The 19646-nt window shown below is 37.8% G+C and overlaps 1 protein-coding gene across 3 annotated transcripts in view; it reads left to right on the top strand.

Moving 5' to 3' along the window:
• The window catches only part of RECK (reversion inducing cysteine rich protein with kazal motifs), a 64477-nt gene that overhangs the window by 32842 nt on the left and 11989 nt on the right, over positions 1-19646 (top strand). For all 3 annotated transcript variants that reach the window (XM_072327713.1, XM_072327712.1, XM_072327715.1), the window contains 8 exons: positions 5528-5561; positions 6494-6691; positions 9862-10129; positions 11323-11502; positions 12380-12592; positions 13201-13337; positions 16550-16690; positions 18544-18732. In XM_072327713.1, coding sequence (XP_072183814.1) covers positions 5528-5561; positions 6494-6691; positions 9862-10129; positions 11323-11502; positions 12380-12592; positions 13201-13337; positions 16550-16690; positions 18544-18732 — 1360 coding nt within the window. The remainder of the gene's footprint in view (positions 1-5527; positions 5562-6493; positions 6692-9861; positions 10130-11322; positions 11503-12379; positions 12593-13200; positions 13338-16549; positions 16691-18543; positions 18733-19646) is intronic.

The raw sequence follows: 19646 nt of genomic DNA, 5'->3' as shown, positions 1-19646 counted from the left end.
GATAGAATACGTGTATAACTATAATTTTCAGGAAAAGGAGTAATATGCATATATATTTTTAAATCCTCTCTGTTTTCCTGTGTAAATGAGCAGCTTCACTGCCATTTTTCATTCAAAATACAAGAAGAAATTGTTTAGAAAAAAATGAAAAAGCATGCCTTCCAATGCAAAAGATTCTATCCTTAATCAAACTGTTCTGCACTGTTCATGCGCATACATTTTGGGTTTTGAGCCGTTACCTGCAGCTGATGAGCTCCAAAAAGAGCGAAACCAGTTAGGTCCTGCAGTACTGGCTGAAATCTTTCTTCAGGAGGGTTCTGTTGAGGAAGACTGGAAAATCTTTTCTACTAGATAAGCTTTGATCACCTTTTTCAATTTCCATCATGGCAGAAGGTCTTTGAGACTGCTTTCTTAATGCACATGCACTTGTTTTAGCTGTGTCTGTCTACTACTTACCATTTCTCATACTTATAATCTCATTTAGCGACTAGTTTCATCGGTGCTTGTTATAGCTTTTTTTCTTGAAAGGAGGAGTCTGAAAGATGAGGTTAATGGGTTAATGCACCAGTAGAGCAAATAATTTTACATTTGTCGTTTGAAGTTCAATATTGCCATCTTTGTTCTCTTAATATTTTATTAGTTGAAAGAGGGAGTTCAAATATTAATATATATTTTTTTAATCTTCATTTCTACAAATCTTGGTGAGTTAGTTTTTTCTTTTAAGGCTAACACCCTTTTCTGCTGATATTGTTGTTTGGACATGGGAGGGAGTTGTTTTGCTTTACGTACATCTGTTTTATGTTTTCCATCATTTTCTCTCTCCTTTCTCATAGTTCACTATTTCAAGAGATGCTGATAGTAGATTCAGGAAGAAGTTTGAATGGGCTGATGAGACTTAAATATGACTGCTACTTTATAGTACAGATAGCACTTAACTCTGTGTTCTGTAATGAAGTTAGGGTTAGTAACTAAAGTCAGACTGTGACTGTTTAAAGCTATAATCAGCTTTATTTACAAATAGGTGAATGTACATTAGTTTTTCTAATGTTTTTCTAATGTCTATACAGCTGCACTTCTCAGATGTATAGATCTATTTTCTGAGACAGTGAATGGTTTTCTAGACCTACACAAAGGACAAAGTTAGCACAGAATACTTAGCTACCACAGAATACAGTGATATTACAGGCTACAGTTTCATGAGGCATGTTGAGTTGCTTTAACAACTCAGTGTACCTGAAGTTCTTCCTGTTCTTTCCTGCAGCTGCCCTTTTTCCACTCTCCCTTTGCTAGCCATACAGTACCTTTTTTGCTTCCCTTATTCTGGAACTGACATCTGGCAGGTCCTTCTAAAAGACTGTGTAAATTCTTAGCATGAGAGAAAAATTATCGTCAGGGTTACTGAGAAAAATAAGGTCATTAAAAGATTATTGGAGTCAAAGCTGATACATACATGAGACTATACAATCAGGAGCAGGGAAAGAAGAGTTGAAAACAACGTAGAAAAGAGAAGTAAGACCGAACACTTAGAAGATCCTGCCTGTCTTAGGGGAGGAAAAGAATAGATGTATAAAATAGTTAGATGTGGATAACTTTATCTCAACTTGAGCCCATTTTGAGAGGAGGAGTTTTATTAGACACCACAACCTTCTCAACATTCTTGCCTTTTTGTAGGTTTGTTTGGGGGGTGGGAGGTGGCTATAAATTGAGTGAAAAAGGGATAGTGATTCTGTTATTCCAAACTGCTTTTTAATAAGCTGTTTCATAATGTTCAACTTTGACAAATTTTCCTCAGTGTTTAATCATTCTAAATATTGTTTATGCTGTCTGAAAGTGTGTTCAGTAGCTAGACATAACCATGACAAACAGACGTCAGGCTTTTCAGCGCCCTTTACCACCTTATTGCAATTGTTCCCCTTTGCCCTCATGAGGCCCCATCTAGAGTGCTGTTTCCAAGCGTAGGACCCCAGCATTAGAAAGACATGGAGTTGCTGAGCCAGGTCCAGAAGAACACCACAAGGGTGATCAAGAGGGCTGGAGTACCTCTCCTATGAAGAAAGGTCAGGGGAGATGGGCTTGTTCAGCCTGGAGAAGACTCTGGGAAGACCTCATGCAGCCTTCCAGTACATGAAGGGAACTTATAAAACAGCAAGGAGATTGACTTTTTACATGGACAGATAGTGACAGGACAAGAGGAAATGTCTTTAAATGAAAAGAGGGAAGATATAAATGTTATGTGGAATTTTTTCACTCAGAGAATGATGAGGTGCTGGTGCAGGCTGCCCAAAGAAGCTGTGGATGCCCCATCCCTGGAGGATTTCAAAGCCAGGTTGGAGGTATCTATGGGCAGCCTTATCAAGAAGTTGGCAGCTCTGCCTACAGCAGGGGAGAAGGAACTAGATGATCCATAAGGGCCCTTCCAAGTCAAACCATTCTATGATTCTAGAATAGTGTTGCTTTCTACTTTGCTGCTGTGTACACAATGTTGCAGTGTTTAATGCACGGTGAGTGCGTAAGAGTCCATCCTCAGAAGCTGCTGAAATTAGTCAGTTTTGGATCAGACTGATGTGTGTGACAGCAGGTCATTTCTGATAGTTCTGTGGTCCCAAGCTAGAAAGTACAATGCTATATAAATGACCCCTTACATAGCATTATAAATCTGTTCTTTACTAATGTAGGATGATTGTTCTGTCTACATGTTGCTTCCATTAGTACTTGTGTCTGTCATCCCTGTTATATAGGTGAATGGATGACAGAATTTCCTTTGCAGATAGTCTCTGAACTGAATCAGATGAAAACCTGCTCCTGGAATGAGTAGTTTTGCTGCAAAGTCGTTCATACTCTTAGAGAACTTCTGCAGTAACAGTGTTCTTGTCAGTAAGGATCTAAAATTTGATACAGGATTCTAGAAGGATTAAAAATATTGGAATCTTACTCATTGAGGTTCTGTGTATTATTTTATGTAGAGTAGGCTTATGAATTATTTTATCTGCTTTTATTTGTGATCAATAAAATCACAAATAGTAAAGTTTGTAGATAAATCTAACTTTAAAATATGTTAGCTTTTCTATTCCCTTACATTGCATCAGTGTTGTATCTGCCATGGCTTACCCAGTAAATTAGTTTCTGACTGTAAATAGAAGAAAGCCACTCTGCTCACTACAGTACTGGATGTGTTTTATTTAAAAAATTAAAATAAAAGCCAAGAATAAGTTATCCAAAAGATTATTTCATTGTGATGCTGTAGAAAGCAGGATTATAGGACTGTGTTTGACATGACATAAAGGTTAGCTGATGAGCTGGTACTTGTGATTTAAATTTGAATGAAATAAAATCATCGATGACATGATACAAACTGAAACTTTAAGACTTGAGGCTTTTCAGATCTAGGTTAAAACATGAATCATCCATCATTTGCTACCATAAATGTTTCTTGTGACTTCAGATGTTCATCAGAACTGCCTACTTGGGAGTGCTACTTCATGTGTAGGGAGCCGATCTGTGTACTGAAAGTTCTTGCTTTTCAGTGAACAACAGAAGACAGCTACGTAGATAGCTACGAAAATAAAGAACAGCATTAAAAAAAACAAACAAACAAATAAACAAACAAAAAAACACTTAGGTACATTCAAAACTTTCACAAGGAAAAAAGTTTAAAAAGGGTAAAACAGGTTTGTAGAATTCTCCAGTTTTTTGGTAAAATAAATGTGAATAATGAATAAGACACCAACAAATAAGAGACTGGGACTTACAGGTTTCAGTGTCAGGAGCTAAGATGTCTCTGAAGATGAGTAGATAAGGAAGAGGGTACAGAAATTGTAGATTATATTCTTGCCTATGGTGAATCTGTCCAGAAAATGTGAGACTGACTGACTGTTCTGCCCTTGTGGAAGGAAATATGTTCTATATTTACCTTTCCCTGTTAAGCATAACCAAACATGAGCACACTGCTTGAAAGGAAATCAGCATTCAGAAGTTGCAATTACTTGTATTTTTATGAGTTAGCCACAGGGAGAACTGGTTACTTTGATATTGGCTTTACTTTGTTATGTAGTACTACCCAGACTAGGATTCAGGAGAGAAAATAGGGTTGTAATGCCAAATCAGATTGACACAAATGGTTTCTGAGAACAAAGTAAATAGAGAATTTGAATTATAAAAACAAAGTCCTGCACTGTAAACTGTGAGAGAAAAAGAAAAATAAAGACAATTTCTAATAGAATGTTTAAATATTTTTAAGTGAAGAAAATGTAACATTTCAATCTGTTTATAGCAGTACAACTTTTTTCAGAAAAAAACAACAAACAATAATAATAAATCAGATATTACTGGGGATATCCACCTCTCTGCAATGTTGGAAATGTTAGTAAATAATGTAGATGAAGAATCTCAAGAAAACTTTATATGCAAACGTACTTATTTACTGTTTGCCTCAGAGAAGGTGACAGTTGCTGCCCGCTTGCCAGCTGATAATGGAAGACCTCAGCATACTGCTTTTTGACTTGTAGCCCACATAGCATCTTTGCACTTGCATTGTGCAGTGCAGAGGGGGTTCCCACAACTAGAAGATTCAGCTGTAGAAAATCTAGCTAAGGATCATGAAGTCTTCTGAGTAAACATATTTTAAAGTAATGCTTTTGAGGGAATTTCTATTTCTCATAACAGAAATACTGTTAGATGGTGATAGGAGAAATGAAGGAGATCAGGAAGATAATGAAGATGTGGATTGTGTTTTGTCTTTATGTTAATAGTCTTGATCGCTTCTGATAATCTTACTAACAAGCGTGGGGAGGCTTCAAATTTCTTTTTCAGACTCGTGTAATTTTAGTCTTTCATAACTGGCAACTGTATTTTAGAATTTTAACCTCAGAGCTTCATCTTTCCATTGAGTTCCAGAAAACCTATATGTAGTTCTTTTTGAAGAAATGTGGGGGAGACTGGTTATTTTGGGCAGGAGTTCAATATATAGTCTTTAGGTCAGTTGTCCTGTGCATTATAGAGTCTTCTGAAACCAAATGGTTGGATGTGTGTTTTCCTCCTGCTGTTTAACATGTTGTGTATCCCCCAAGTGTACTGCTGGGTGACCGAGGTTCAATGGAATTTATAGCATGTGTTAGATTTTAAGGTATATTGCTGAGATTGCTGAGATTCTTAACATTTTCTGTTTTCATGTGTGCGTATGCAAAGCTTTTTTTTTTTTTTTTTTTTTTTTTTTTTTTTTTCCTTCCTTCCACAGAGATCCTTTAAAATTGTTGTGCAAAAACATTTTGGTATATCCTATTCTGACATGTTCTTTCTAAGGAAGTCCAGAAAAACCATCCCTTTGCTTGAATATATTCCATTGGTATTGAACACAGTACATAGGTGACACTTGATCTTTTCATTTCTTTCATTCAGGGTTTTTGTTTAGCATTCTTTTTTGTTCCAGTTAAACTGAACTAGTTGAACAAAAACATTAGAAATGATTGGGCACCTAAATGTTTATTTGGAAGTTTTCAGGCTTGTAATGCTATTTTTGTTTTGATTTCAGAATGCTCTCTTTAGTTGTATTAACAGAAATGAAAGTAAGTATGTAATGAATAGTTTTTTGTTTTTTGGTTTTGTTTTTTTTTTAGTTTTATAAGTTAACAACTGTTCCTCAGAAATGCAAGAAATTCTGTAGGTGTTACACAGTTCGCGTGGATTTGGTTCCACAGAAGGGCTAGGCAGACATGGGGTTTTTTTGCTCAAGTGCTAAGAGGATTGGGCTGTTTGCATAATTGCTATCAATTTTCAATTTATGTACCTGGATATGTTTTTTTTCTATTTTGTACAAAATAAAGCAGATACATTTGAAGTCTTATGCCATGCATTATGTTGCCTGATTTCTGCTTAGAAAACGAAATAGCTGGACACAAAGAACTTGGTGTCTCAGTTCCAGTAATAGTATTTAGTGGTTGGCAACCCTACCCATAGCAAGGGTGCTGGAATTAGCTTGTCTGTAAGGTCCCTTTGAACCCCAGCCATTCTGTGATTCTTTTTCTCAAGAACAGTGTATTCAGTAACATGGCAAAAATGTATGAATCACAATGATTCAAGCTCGCTCTCTTATTTTGTTCTAATGAGTTCTAAGATACCGGTTTCTTATTTATGTGTTTACCGTTTGTATTTGTCTAATAATTCAGTTATAGAAAAAGATTAGTTACATTAAATAGGAACAAAATATCTGAGGATATAATTCAGCTGGCTTGTTGATGATTTAAACATGAATTCCAGATGTTTTCTAGGGACCAGAAAACGTGCTTTGACTAATTAGAGATACTCCCCTAAACAGAGATTCCTTAGACAGATTACTTTAATGGAGCTGAAGAGAATTTGGTCTTCTGTGTTGCTTTTTTTGTCTTTTTTTTCCAAGTATTATCTTGTGCATCATTATGTGGGGTACAGACACGGTCACATCTTTGTTCCTCTGTGTAGGAAACCATGGATTTTTCTTTGTCTTTCTTTTTTTCCTCAGTGGGGTCAATCTGTTGCAGTTATGCAGGTCATCATACAAACTGTCGAGAATATTGTCAAGCAATTTTTCGGACAGATTCTTCTCCTGGTCCTTCACAAATAAAAGCAGTTGAAAGTTACTGTGCATCTATTAGCCCTCAGCTAATACACTGTGTCAACAACTATACACAATCCTATCCAATGAGAAATCCTACAGATAGTAAGTATAAAAATTCTTTTATGAATGTTTTTCCTCTAAAGATGTATGTAGGGTGCTCTGAAAGTAATGCCTCCTATGTGTTTCAAGTCACTGTTTTGCAACATAGTCAACACCATTGGGTATGTATTTTCACCAGCAATGAACAGGAGTCTTCATGCCAAGCTTGTAAAAATGTGCATCAGTATCATAGTATCATAGTATCGTGCGAGTTGGAAGGGACCTTAGAGATCATCGAGTCCAACTCCCAGGTTTCGAGCCCCCTGTGTAGCAAAGCGGCACTTCTACCCCCTGCGCCACAAGGGGGATTCGAACCCAGGTCCTTTGGTGCCGCAGGCAGCAGCTTATACCACTGCGCCACTGGGGGCACACAGTAGAGGTGAACTACTTTTTTTCTCACTGCTGAAAAACACCACCTGCCACCTCACTGTGCTCACCTCCACTCTTTGGTCTCCAGAAACGTTCAGCAAGCACTGATGAATGTCAGTGTGTGCCTTTTTTTTTCCGCACCTATTCTATTCCACACTTTGCATCATACATGTTTCCATGTCAGACGTCATTTTGTCACAGTGACCCTCTGCTGCCATCTGTTGCACAGCAACAAAATGTAGTTGCATGTTGGTGGAAGGGTTCAGCCTCTACTGCTATACCGCAAACATACACCTCTGACATCATGGGCCAAAATAAAATTACATTGGAGGTATTACTTTTGGAGCAGTCATCATATTTATGAATATGTATTCGATAAACTATATTAGTACACTGCTTAGTACTAAGTAATTATATTAATTTATACAGTGACTACTTCTATTTATAGGTGCACTGATTATTTTTATTATTATTATTATTATTTTCTTTTATTCTTCATACTGGTTCCTGTTTTTCTTGTTTGCATTTCAAAGAAGCAGTGTTATTCTGAAATAGAATAGAAAATAGGTAAATAGGTTCAGCTGGAAGGGACCTGCAAAAATCATCATACTTCTGCAGGGCTGACCCAAAATTAAAGGCTATCATTAAGAGCATTATCCAAATGCCTTTTTAACATGTACAGGCACAAGACATCAAGCACTTATCTAGAAAGTCTGTTCCAGCATCTAATTACTGTCTTTGCAAATAAGTTTCTCCTAATGTCAACTCTGAACCTGCCCTTGCATAAGTTTAGCCATTCTCACATATCTTGTTAGTAGATACCAGGGAGAAAAGTCAAGCTCTCTCTACTTCCACAAGAAGTTGCAGAGGGCAATGAGGTCACCCCTCAGCCTCCTTCTCTCTAAGCTTAAGAAGTTCAGTATCCTCAGGCTCTCTTCATAGGGCATGCCTTCCAGGTATTTTACCAGTTCTGTTGCCCTTCTCTGGATGCAATCAAGTATCTTAATATCTTTTTTATATTGTAGAGTCCAGAACTGCAAAACGTTCAATGTGAGATTGTATCAGTGCTGAACATAGTGGGATAATCACCTATTTTGACTGGGTGACTGTGCTGTGTTTAATGCACTTATCTCCCAGTCTGTACCCGCATCTAGCATTACTCTGTCCCAATCTCAGAGTCTGATATTTGTTCTTCTTAAATTTCACAGCATTGCACCAGCCTTTCTAGATTCCTTTGCAAAGGCTTTTCTTCCTCAATCTTAAGTCATGAGCACCTCCCAGTTTAGTATCTTCATCTAATTTACTAAGGATGTGTTCAGCTGCTGCATCCACGGGTGATCTGTAAAATATGTTGAACAGAACTGGCCCCAGGGTTGAGCTCTGACAAACTGCACTAGTGACTGTCTGCCAGCCCCACTTATTACAACACTTCAAGCTCTGCTGTTGAGCTAATTTATCACCCAGTGTACCGTGAACCTGTCCTTTGCAAAGTTGGATAATTTGTCCAGAAGAGCACTGTGACATGCCTGTGACATGCATTGAAGGCCATACTAAAGTCCAGAAAAACTACATCCACCACTTTACCTTTGTGTCCACTAAGCAGGTGATTTTATCATAGAAGGATATCAGATTGGTGAAACAGGACTTTCCTTTCATCAATCTGTGTTGGCTGGGCCTGGTGATTACATTATCCTTTAAATGCCTTTTAGTGGCACCTGGGTTCATCTTGTCCATACTTTCTACAGGTAATGAAGTTAAACTGTCTATAATTTGTAGGGTGTTTTCTCATGTCCTTCTTGTAGTTGAGATAATGTTGGCTAGTTTCTAGTCGGTGAGAATTTCCCCAGAATCCCAAACCCTGTGATAAAATTGTTGAGAGATCCAGCTGATCTGATAGTATACTCTGCAGTTCAGGTTGAATCTCATGAGTGGACTTATAAATTTTCAGCTGACATAACTGGTTCCTTCTGCTTTTTGGCGTCCACAAATTGAGAGAAAGTTGCTTCTCCCCCAGTTAGGTCATCTAGCTCAGTGGACTGGGCAACTCAGGGGCTCATCATTAATATTATAGACAGAAGCAAAGAAGACACTGAACATCTCTGCCTTTTTGTAATCCCTATTTATCAAGTGATTGGTTTCATCTAGTAATGGTCCAGAGTTTTTCGTAGACCTCTACTTGCTATTGGCATTCTTAAAGCCTTTTGTTTGTTAACTGAAAAATCATTGACTAGCTTTAATTCTAGTTAAGCTTTGACTGTTTGTATTTTCTTCCTGAAAATGCAAACTGCAGCCCTATAATTTTCCTGCATGGCCTGGCCTTTTTTAGGGTGATGATACACCTTCTGCATGAGTTCCAAGAGGAGTTCCATCTTCAGCTAAGTTAGTCTAATGCCCTGCTTGCTTGGCATGTCACAGAACAGGATTGCATGCTCCTGTGTTTTATAAAGGTAGTCCTTATAAGTGGCTGTCTCTCATGGATCTACAAATTCTTCAAAAGCAAATTCCTAGGGGACTCATCTAACTAAGTTTGAAGTCTGCTCTCTTAAAAGCTGGGGTAACAATGCTGCTTTTTTTCTCATTTCACTTGCCCCCTCAACCCCCCACCCCCCACAAAAAAAATAATAAAAAAAAAAAAAATATATATATATATATACACATACATACATATATATATATATAAATATATATATTGAAAAAAGGAAAGAAAAGTTGCCCTATGACACTTCTTCTGTGAGGGCTTTTATGTCTTTTATCTTGGTTGTTGCTGTATGCTTGATAATTAATAATTGTTATTTCTTAAACAGGTTTGTATTGCTGTGATAGAGCAGAAGACTATGCATGTCAGACTGCTTGTAAAAGAATTCTAATGTCAATGAAAACAGAGCTTGAAATTGTTGATGGACTTATAGAAGGCTGTAAAACAATGCCTCTTCCTCAGGATCCACTTTGGCAATGTTTTCTTGAGAGTTCAAGATCTGTTCACCCAGGAGTCACTGTGCACCCTCCACCTTCAACAGGCCTCGATGGAGCTAAACTCCATTGCTGTTCTAAAGCAAACTCTTCCACATGTAGGTCAGTATCTCTACCTTCCTTTCCAACTGTGAAAAGGCTTCAGAAGTTGTTTTAATGTCAGGCCTTTGCCCACATCTGACTGTGTACATTAAATAATGAGTTCTGCGAATTTGTGGAGATAAAATAGGTTTAGTGTCATGTTTACTTAAAAACAAAAACAAAAACTGTTCCATTGGAAAAATCAAACTTCTCATTTTTAGCACTGGCAGAATTTAGCAGACACACTGAAGTTAATGGAAGCTGTACCTTGCTGGTGGTAATACTAGTATTGAAGTAAGCTGAAGAGATTTTACCAAGATGCTGATCCAGGGGACAATGAACAGCATTGTTGCAGATGGTTGATTTTGGGCCCTTTTTAGTTCGGAGCAGTTATCCACCCACTTTAAAAACATAATTGCTGCATTTTAAATTCATCGTTTTGACAATGTGAAATTGAATTCTGTGCTGTTGCTTTCTTTTGTGTTTAAGTTTTCATTAGCAAAGCAGCAGACCTGCTGCCTTATGGTCAGGTTTGTAGTATAGCCCTAGAATTATGTTATTATGTAGAACACTGTAGCAAAGGGCAGTTGATACAATAACCTTTAGTTGCTGGCTTTAATAATCATTTCTTTAAATTGATCCTTCCCTTATGTTTTCAATATGCAATAGACTTTAATAGTGTAATGAAGTACCATACCATCAGTTGGTGGGGACGTCTCTAGTTTATGGGATATTGCTGTGAACAATGGGGGCCTGAGTACTGTTAACGCTAGAAAAATCTCAAACACTACATTTGTTTCAAATATCATGTCAAAGGAAGAAGTACACTTGGATTGCTAGTCTTTTCTGTAGCATGAATAGGTGTGATCTGAAGATGAAGGATGGAATTAGAAATTGTGCATTGTTGTGTTAACTTGATTTATTATATATCAAAGTTCAGACTCCAGGTACTGCATTTATGTTGGAAGTTACAGTTTTATATTCTGAAGTTTTTCAGTCTTAGTGGTATAAAGATTTGCTAACATTCTTAAGCAAAACTGAACAATGTTGAAACCATTGGGATTTGCTTAGAACCCATGTGGATGCTCCTACAGTATTTATTGGCACTAATTTCCAATCAGTATAGGCTGTTGTAATCACCAAGGAGACTACAGGCTCTGCTATAGCTGAACAACTGCTGTTCTTTTCATTTTGTTTCTTTTTTTCCCTCCAAGGGAGCTCTGTACTAAGCTTTATAGCACGAGCTGGGGCAGTTCACAGAGTTGGCAAGAATTTGATCGCTTTTGTGAGTATAATGCTGTTGAAGTTTCCATGTTGACCTGTTTAGCAGATGTACGAGAACCTTGTCAGCTGGGCTGTAGAAATCTTTCTTACTGCACTAATTTTAATAACAGGTAGGAAAGAGACACTGGATATTTTTAAAAATAATTTCTGTGCTTTGATTAAAAAATATGTTTTTCCAGGCTTGCTTTAACTATATTTACCTTTCAGATATTTTAAAATTAGTTATTGCTTAGAATATTAGAATAAACTCATGAGCTTGTAGAATGTGATGGTATATTAGCAGTACATTATTATACACTATAAATAAGTAAAAGGATAATATTTTCCTAAGAGTGTTTATGTCTTCCTTTTTTTTTTTTTTTTTTTTTTTTTTTTTTTTTTTTTTTTTCAAAATTCCTTTTCTTTTAGAGATATGTGTGGTTTTATTCTCTACAGGACAAAATGTATAATTTTAAGTGCTGCCTGAATTAGTCATTGCAAGGTTACTAGTTAAGTCATGTTTGAGTTTCAGAAGTTTATCATTTAGCTGTTAGGGATTTCTGGCTTTTCTTTGAAATATATCACCATGCTACTCTGTAGTCATGTAGTCTTGCCACTTTATACTGAATAGTAAATGTGATAAATGCAGCCTGGGCAAAAATAAATCAACTTGCATTAGTGATTTGCCCCAAAACATCACAGCAGACTTTCATTACATTTAAATGTTTGCTCAATATATCAGTTTTCTTTAGGTAAGAAAAATATGAATGATGAGTGATGAGAGAGGAATGGAGAAGGCATTTCAGACTTGAGCCTTGAAGAGATTATTTTTCTTAAAGATAGAAATTAAACTGATTTTGGTCATGCTTAACTGTGGAAAGGATTTGTGTATTTTATGCTACAAAAGGCAAGGGCTTTCAAAGTTGTAGAATTCATAGAGTGAAGGGTAAAATGTGTGGTGTTTTCTTTCTCTTGTATACTTGCAATTTCTTAACTTTTTCTTTTAAGACCAACAGAACTTTTCAGAAGCTGCAATTCACAATCAGACCAAGGAGCCATGAATGACATGAAACTTTGGGAAAAAGGGAGTATTAAGATGCCATTTATAAATATTCCTGTTCTTGATATTAATAAATGCCAACCAGAAATGTGGAAGGCAATTGCCTGCTCACTGCAGATTAAACCTTGCCACAGCAAATCTAGAGGAAGTATTATCTGCAAGTAAGTACAATGAAAAAGAGAAAAAAAAATGTTCAGTGGTTCTGCTAAGGATTTTAATGAGAAATGAAAAATTACTATAGAATTGTGTATGGTTTCTGTTAGAAAATGATACATTGCAGAGCAAACACAAAAGGGGGGTGGGGGGGATGGGTAAGCTTGCATAGTTGTTCCATCCCTGTAAAGTGTTCCATCACTGCAAATTGAAGATGCTTGCCTCCAAATGAGATGGATAGGTGAGCTTCTGGATCTGTTTTCAAATGACAGACAGCTGTGGGAAACACATGTTTGAAGGAAAATACAAAATTTGAAATACGTGACTGGATAGAAAGAAACTGGTTAATACATACCAGTAGTGAGATTTCAACCCATAAGTTGAACCCAAGGAAATACTAGATCTTGAAAGATACATGCAAATGAAGTCATAGAAAACAAACAAAACTCACCAAGCCCAAGCAGTGTGTGTGTGTGTGTGTGTGTGTGTGTGTGCGTGCGTGCGTGCGCGCCTCTGCTGTAAGGCAGGTGTGAATTAGAGGGAGAAGAATAGTAACGCAGGACCTTTTCTTTTTTAAGTGGTGTTCATGAAGTTCTTTTTGTTTATTTATCTGAAGATCAGATTGTGTGGAAATACTGAAGAAATGTGGAGATCATAATAAATTCCCTGAAGGCCACTCAGCTGAGAGTATTTGTGAGCTTTTATCTCCAACAGATGACTTGGAGAACTGCATTCCTTTGGATACATACCTGAGTAAGTACTGACATATGTAGACAACAGACTAGAAAACAGAGATGCTTTGAATGCTTATCACAAGTTTTGGTCATTTGTTATTTTTTCCCTCTAAATGGAAAACGGAAGTGGAACAGTGAAGTCTTCTGGGAGAGGTAGTACTTTTCTTCTGAGAACCAGGTACCCAGAAATATTGACAGTCCACAGAACTGGAGCATTAACTCTTTAAATTCCAGTGCACAACATGATGTTATGATGTAAAATATCAATAACAAAAAATGACAAAAACATGACAGGCTCTATAGGAGGAGGTCAGGGAATGCCCTGTGCCAATCACAGCTGGCTCAGTAGCAGCCAAAGCTGAGCTAGCTGGTGAATCTGTGACATCCTCGTGACAGAGCAGATACACCCTGCAACATATGGAGGGCTCACACCAAAGCAGTAAGATATGCAACGAAAATAGTTGTAGCCCATGGAGAGCTCACACTAGAACAGAGAAATGTTGTGAGGAGGAACAAGTGGCATACATACTGACCATAACCACCAGAACTACCCACTTCTAATCCCTAATGCACTACTTCTCCTATAGAGAAGTGCAAAATCAAGCTGGCTGAGGTGAATGCCAAGCACATTTCCATCATCTACCAGGGTTCCTGATTAACAGGAGAGGTCTCAGATAATTAGAGACTTGCCAGTGTGAATCCTGTCTACTTGAAAGGTCACAGGGAGGATATGGGAGACTACAGGTCTGTCAGCCTGAGCTCTGTGACAGGAAAGGTTATGGAGCAGATCATCTTGAGTTGGGATCACATGCATGTGCAGAACAACCGGGGGATCAAGCCAACTAGCATTGGTTCATGAAAGGTGGGTCCTGCTGGACCAGCTTGTTCTTCTATGATGAGGTGACCTGGCTTGTGGGTGGGGGAAAGGCTGTAGATGTAGTCTACCTAGATTTCAGCAAAGGCTTTGACACTGTCTCCCACAGTATTCTTCTTGAGAAACTGACAGTCTGTGGCTTGGACAGATAAACTCTTCACTGGGTACAGAACTGCCTGGATGACCAGGCCCAGAGCGGTGAATGGAGTTAAATCCGGCTGGTGAACAGTCATGAGTGGTGTTCCCCCAGGGTTGATAATGGTACCTGTCCTGCTTGATGTCTTTATTGATGACCTGGATGAGGGGATTGAGTGCACCCTCCATAAGTTTGCAGGTAACATTAGGCCAGGAGGAAGTGTTGATCTGCCTGAGTGTAGGAAAGCCCTACAGAGGAATATGGGCAGGCTGGATTGCTGGGCTGAGGCCAACGGGATGAACTTCAACAAGACCAAGTATTGTGTCCCACACTTTGGCCACAACAACCCCAAGCAACACTACAAGCTTGGGGCAGAGTGGCTGGAAGGCTGTGTAAAGGAAATGGGCCTGGGGGTGTTGGTCAGTGCTCAGCTAAACATGAGCCAGCAGTGTGCCCAGGTAGCTGAGAAGACCAATGGCATCCTGGCTTGCATCAGAAGTAGTGTAGCCAGTGGGATCAGGGAAATGATCATCCCCCTGTACTCAGCACTGGTGAGGCTGCACCTTGAGTACTGTGTTTAGTTTTGGACTTCTTGCTACATCGAGGCCCAGGTGTGTGCCCAGAGAAGGGCAGCAAAGCTGGTGAAGGGTCTGCAGCACAAGTCTGATGAGGAGTGGCTGACAGAACTGGGACTGTTTAGTCTGGAGGGCACTCTACAACTACCTGAAGGGAGGTTGTGGTGAGGTGGGGGTCAGCCTCTTCTCCCATGTAACTACAGAGAGGACTAACTTAAGTTGCACCAGGTAATGTTCAGGTTGGATCTTAGGAAAAATTTCTTCTCTGAAAGAGTGATCAAGTGCTAGAATGGGCTGTCCAGGGAAGTGATTGAAGTGAGTCACCATGCGTGGAGGTGTTCAAGAATAATTTAGATTTTGTTCTAAGGGGTGTGCTTTACTAGGGGTATATTGGTTATAGGTGGACACTTGGACTGGATGATCTTGGAGGTCATTTCCAGCCTTGGTGATTCTATGATTCTGTGAATGAAGTTGAGCCCAGGAAAGAGGGAAAGATGGATGTTGTTTTAATGTTTGTGGTTTTGTTCCTATTACTTGAACCAGTAATTAAATACCTAGTTTAACTGGCAATAAATTTAATTCATTTTCTCCATGTTGAGTTGATTTTGCCTGTAATGCTAATTGCTAAGCAGATCCTCTGTCTTTACCTCAACTCCTGAGCATTTTGGTACCTTTTCTGCCTATTTTCTCCCTATAGTCCTTTTTTGAGTAAAGGGGCTGGATGGCAGTGATTGCTAGCCAAGGCCAAATTACACATCATGCTTTCCTTTTTGGGAATTCATGCATTCAATGCAAGTTCAGTCATCTGAATCATCTGATAATCTGGCATGTTGAATTTCGGTGGTTTTTACCTACTTGAAAATGCACTAGTTGATCACACTTTAAGAAAACTCAGTTCTTTGGGAAGTCATCTCTTCTTCCAAAAGAGTACTGAGCAATTATACAGACACCAGTACAATTTATTTGTGGAGCAAAAGGTAGATCATGCCTGGGAGGACTGATCACAAATAAATATCATTTTAACAATAGTGTGATTTAGAACACAAATTCTTGATGTACAAAATTGGAGTTTTGTAAAATTTTGGTTAAAGCTACAACTGAAGATATTTCTGACCTTATAAATTGATTCCAGAGAGATGGTGTATTAAAGCTTTGGGTGGTTCTTTCAACTTAGTTGCTTTGTTTGCATTATATGTTCTCTTTTTTGTAATAGGAGAATCAGAGAGTATTACTAGTGAATTTGATTCTGAAACCAGAATAAAATTTAATCAATGATACCAGACTTGGTAAAACAAAATCTACTTCAAACCAATAATTTCTTAGTTGTAAGAATTTTCTTGATTGAACTAGCAGTCATTGCCAGTTTGTCTTTTTGTTATTTAGAGAAAGGTCTTAGAGAAACAAGTTAGGGAATTGTATTTTGCTTGTGAAGAATCACTTGGGTCAGTACTTCCACGATTGAGTACTAAACTTGGCAAACTGCATTGTCATGTCAAAGTTTTACAAGTGTAATTAAAAGTGATATATAAAAAAGATTTAACAGTATTCTAACATAAGGTTTTACTGAGTATAACAAATGCCGTGTTTTCCTGCAGATAAATTAACCTCATTTAAATCATTATAGATACTACATACTTTGTTTTCAGGTCCAAGTTCTTTAGGAAACATTGTAGAAGATGTTACACATCCATGTAATCCAAATCCATGTGCAGCTAATCAGTTGTGTGAAGTAAATAGAAAAGGATGTCAGTCTGGAGAATTGTGTCTTCCATATTTGTGTGTACCAGGTAAGGGTTTTGAACTTCTGTTTGCCTGAATTTTGGTGATAAAAATTGTACTGAAAGATTTATGAAAGCCTTAAAATGAATTGCTGATATCCAAAAAGAACTGTTATCACAATTATCTTTTCAAAACCTGTAGCATACCTTGTAGATCTTCTTGCTTCTTATGTTTGTTTTTTTATTCTTGACCTTTTCTTACTTTTTCTTCAGAAGAAATAAGTATCCACACATGATCTCTAGACATTCTGCCCACTATTTAAAATTGCAAGCATACAGTACTGAAAAATATACTTCAGTTCACTGTAACTCCAAACACAATAGCATGTGTTACCCTGTATTTCCATGTATTGTTAGCCATATCCACATAATTTTCCTCATTGGTCAAATAAGTGCACATTGTCTCTTGCCTTGAAATTAATGAAAATTTGGATATCAGTCTTCAAACGACATTCTGAGAGCTCTGAGAATCTGATCAAATTCAGGGGGATCAAGGATGTGCCCTTGCACTGGCACAGCAATTCTGATATTGTATTAAAGTTCAAGATAGTATCTTATGTGTAGTTGTCCCAAATCCACCACTGGCTATAACAACTTCTCGAACTCTCTCTAGTGGCTCAAAGGCAAGTAGTTCAAGTCTAAGTGGATACCCATGCTTTTGCATAATAGCTTCCTTGTTAATACAGTCTTTTACTTAACAAGATTCAGAGTTCCGGGGATTGAGAAGAAAGTGGCACAGACATAATTTATTTGCCTGTCCTCCTTTCTCTCTACTATTCGAGCTTGCAGCAGTTATGTAGTATCTTTGCCCTTTAGTGACTAACAGCACTGTGAGGTTATTGAGTCAGGAAAACTTCAAGTATAAAAACTCCAAGGCATTTTAACTCCATGTCTCTACAAAATCTGTAGGCTTGTACTTTCAAGGAAAGTGACACTGAGCTTGGGAAACAACAAAGACACAAATAACAAATATTGTATTGCAATTTTGTCCTTCTGCTTAAGGCCAATGTTACTTCTTATTAAAGATGAAGTCTGGAGATGCAAAGGTACACAACTGACTGTATTTCTGCCGCTGCTTGGATGAGTGATAATGTAGCTGCATCTTACTAGAAAGGAATTCATGGCCATATGGGACAGTTTTTTTTTTTAACATAGGTCTAACTTCTGTATTGAGCTTTAACTTGAACCAACTTTGAGAGAGTGCCTCACCTAGAATGAGCTTGTTATCTAACTTCAGAATAGCAGGCTTTAATGGTGATGATAACAAGGTTTGAATCTACAAAAAGAGGCAGGAGATTGTACTATGTCCAAATTCTACAGTCCCTTCTTTGTTCTACCTTAGACACCAACAGTGCTTGCTGAAATTTTTCTGCTCCCTTTCAGTCAGAAGGTGTCACTGGGTGATATGAGGAATCACCTGTGGATCTTGAAGCAAAGAGGAAAGCTGGCATTTGGTAACTGCTTAAAAGCACAGTTAGAGTGAGGGAGAGTGAGAAGCACTGATTTTTAACCTGAACTGCTTGTAGCAGTAGCCCCTTTACTAGAGGAAGTGACAGAGAATGTGAAATTTACTACATCACATATGTCTGCTACTACTACAGAATTGTGGAAAATAAAGATTACTTGAGAGATGTTGAAATTCTGAGTCTTTATCTTAACTGTTTCTGCAAGTACTTCATTACACAGTCTCAAACAATTATTTTCTATTTCTCCTACTTGTTGCTGTAATGAATGAAAGGTAGAGAAAAACTGCTTTGGCATTTTTTTAATTTTTTATCTGTTAAAAAAAAGAACAGTGATTTTCATAGTGGTGCACAAATTCAATTTAATACATATTTAGTTCAGTTTATCTTTTTATATAGGCTGCAAACTTGGAGAAGCCTCGGATTTTATTGTTCGTCAAGGTACACTTATTCAGGTTCCATCCTCAGCTGGTGATGTTGGTTGTTACAAGATTTGTACCTGTGGACAAACTGGATTGCTAGAAAATTGTGTAGAAATGCACTGTGTTGACCTCCAAAAATCATGCATTGTTGGAGGACAAAAAAAGAGTAAGTATCAGAATGGTAATTATATCTTTACAGAGTACCTTTTCCTTAAGTAATGAAATCTGAGGTGTATGTGAAGATCAGAGGAATAGAATGCAACATTTGTCAGAAAATACAGTGGTTAATACCTGCATCCTTATATTTAACACGCTTAGTACTTCTGAGTGCTGGTGAGTTGCATGATTTAAGTCAATACTGAATACTGCCTGACTAAATCAATGAAAGAGTTCTTTGTGAACGTGTTCTTAGTATGCCATTTTCAACCTAAGGGTCACTGACTTACTTCACATGCCTTGTATTTTATAGTACTTCATAATACATAGCTTCTCCTCTAATAGCAGAACTTGCTTATGAGGGCTTTGTCAAGGAAACATTCTGAGGAGAGCCAGTAGGCAGCAGGGATGAAGCAATAACAGTAAAACAAATTTCTTTGCTTTAAACAAGCTTGGTGCTGAGATTTAAACACAGTGTGCATCACTCTGCAGAAACAAAAGTAGTGATACTTTGTGTAAATCGACTGCAAAATATTCAGGGACTCTGAACATTTGTGTGCTGAAAGCAGTCATTAAATCTTTGTTTTGTTGGATGTTATATTCTTTTCTTTTATGTTTGCACTTAATCACTCATGTTACCATAGCAACTTGAATACTTTGCTTTCCTTGGTATATTTCTCATAGAGCTCTGAGACAGTAAAGTATTTTAACTTTCACAATGTGACATCACGTTATCGCAGAATCATGCAATGGCTTAGGTTGGATGGGCCCTTACAGATCATCTAGTTCCTACTCCCCTACCATGGGCAGAGTTGCCATCCACTTGATGAGGCTGCCCATGGATCCATCCAACCTGGCTTTGAACTTCTCCGGTGATGGGGCATCCACAGCTTCTTTGGGCAGCCTGTACCAGCACCTCACCAT

This window comes from Excalfactoria chinensis, chromosome 2, assembly GCF_039878825.1.
Source record: "Excalfactoria chinensis isolate bCotChi1 chromosome 2, bCotChi1.hap2, whole genome shotgun sequence".
Taxonomy (NCBI): Eukaryota; Metazoa; Chordata; class Aves; order Galliformes; family Phasianidae; genus Excalfactoria; species Excalfactoria chinensis.
The sequence above is the reverse complement of the archived record's forward strand: the minus strand, read 5'-3'. Positions and strand labels throughout refer to the sequence as shown.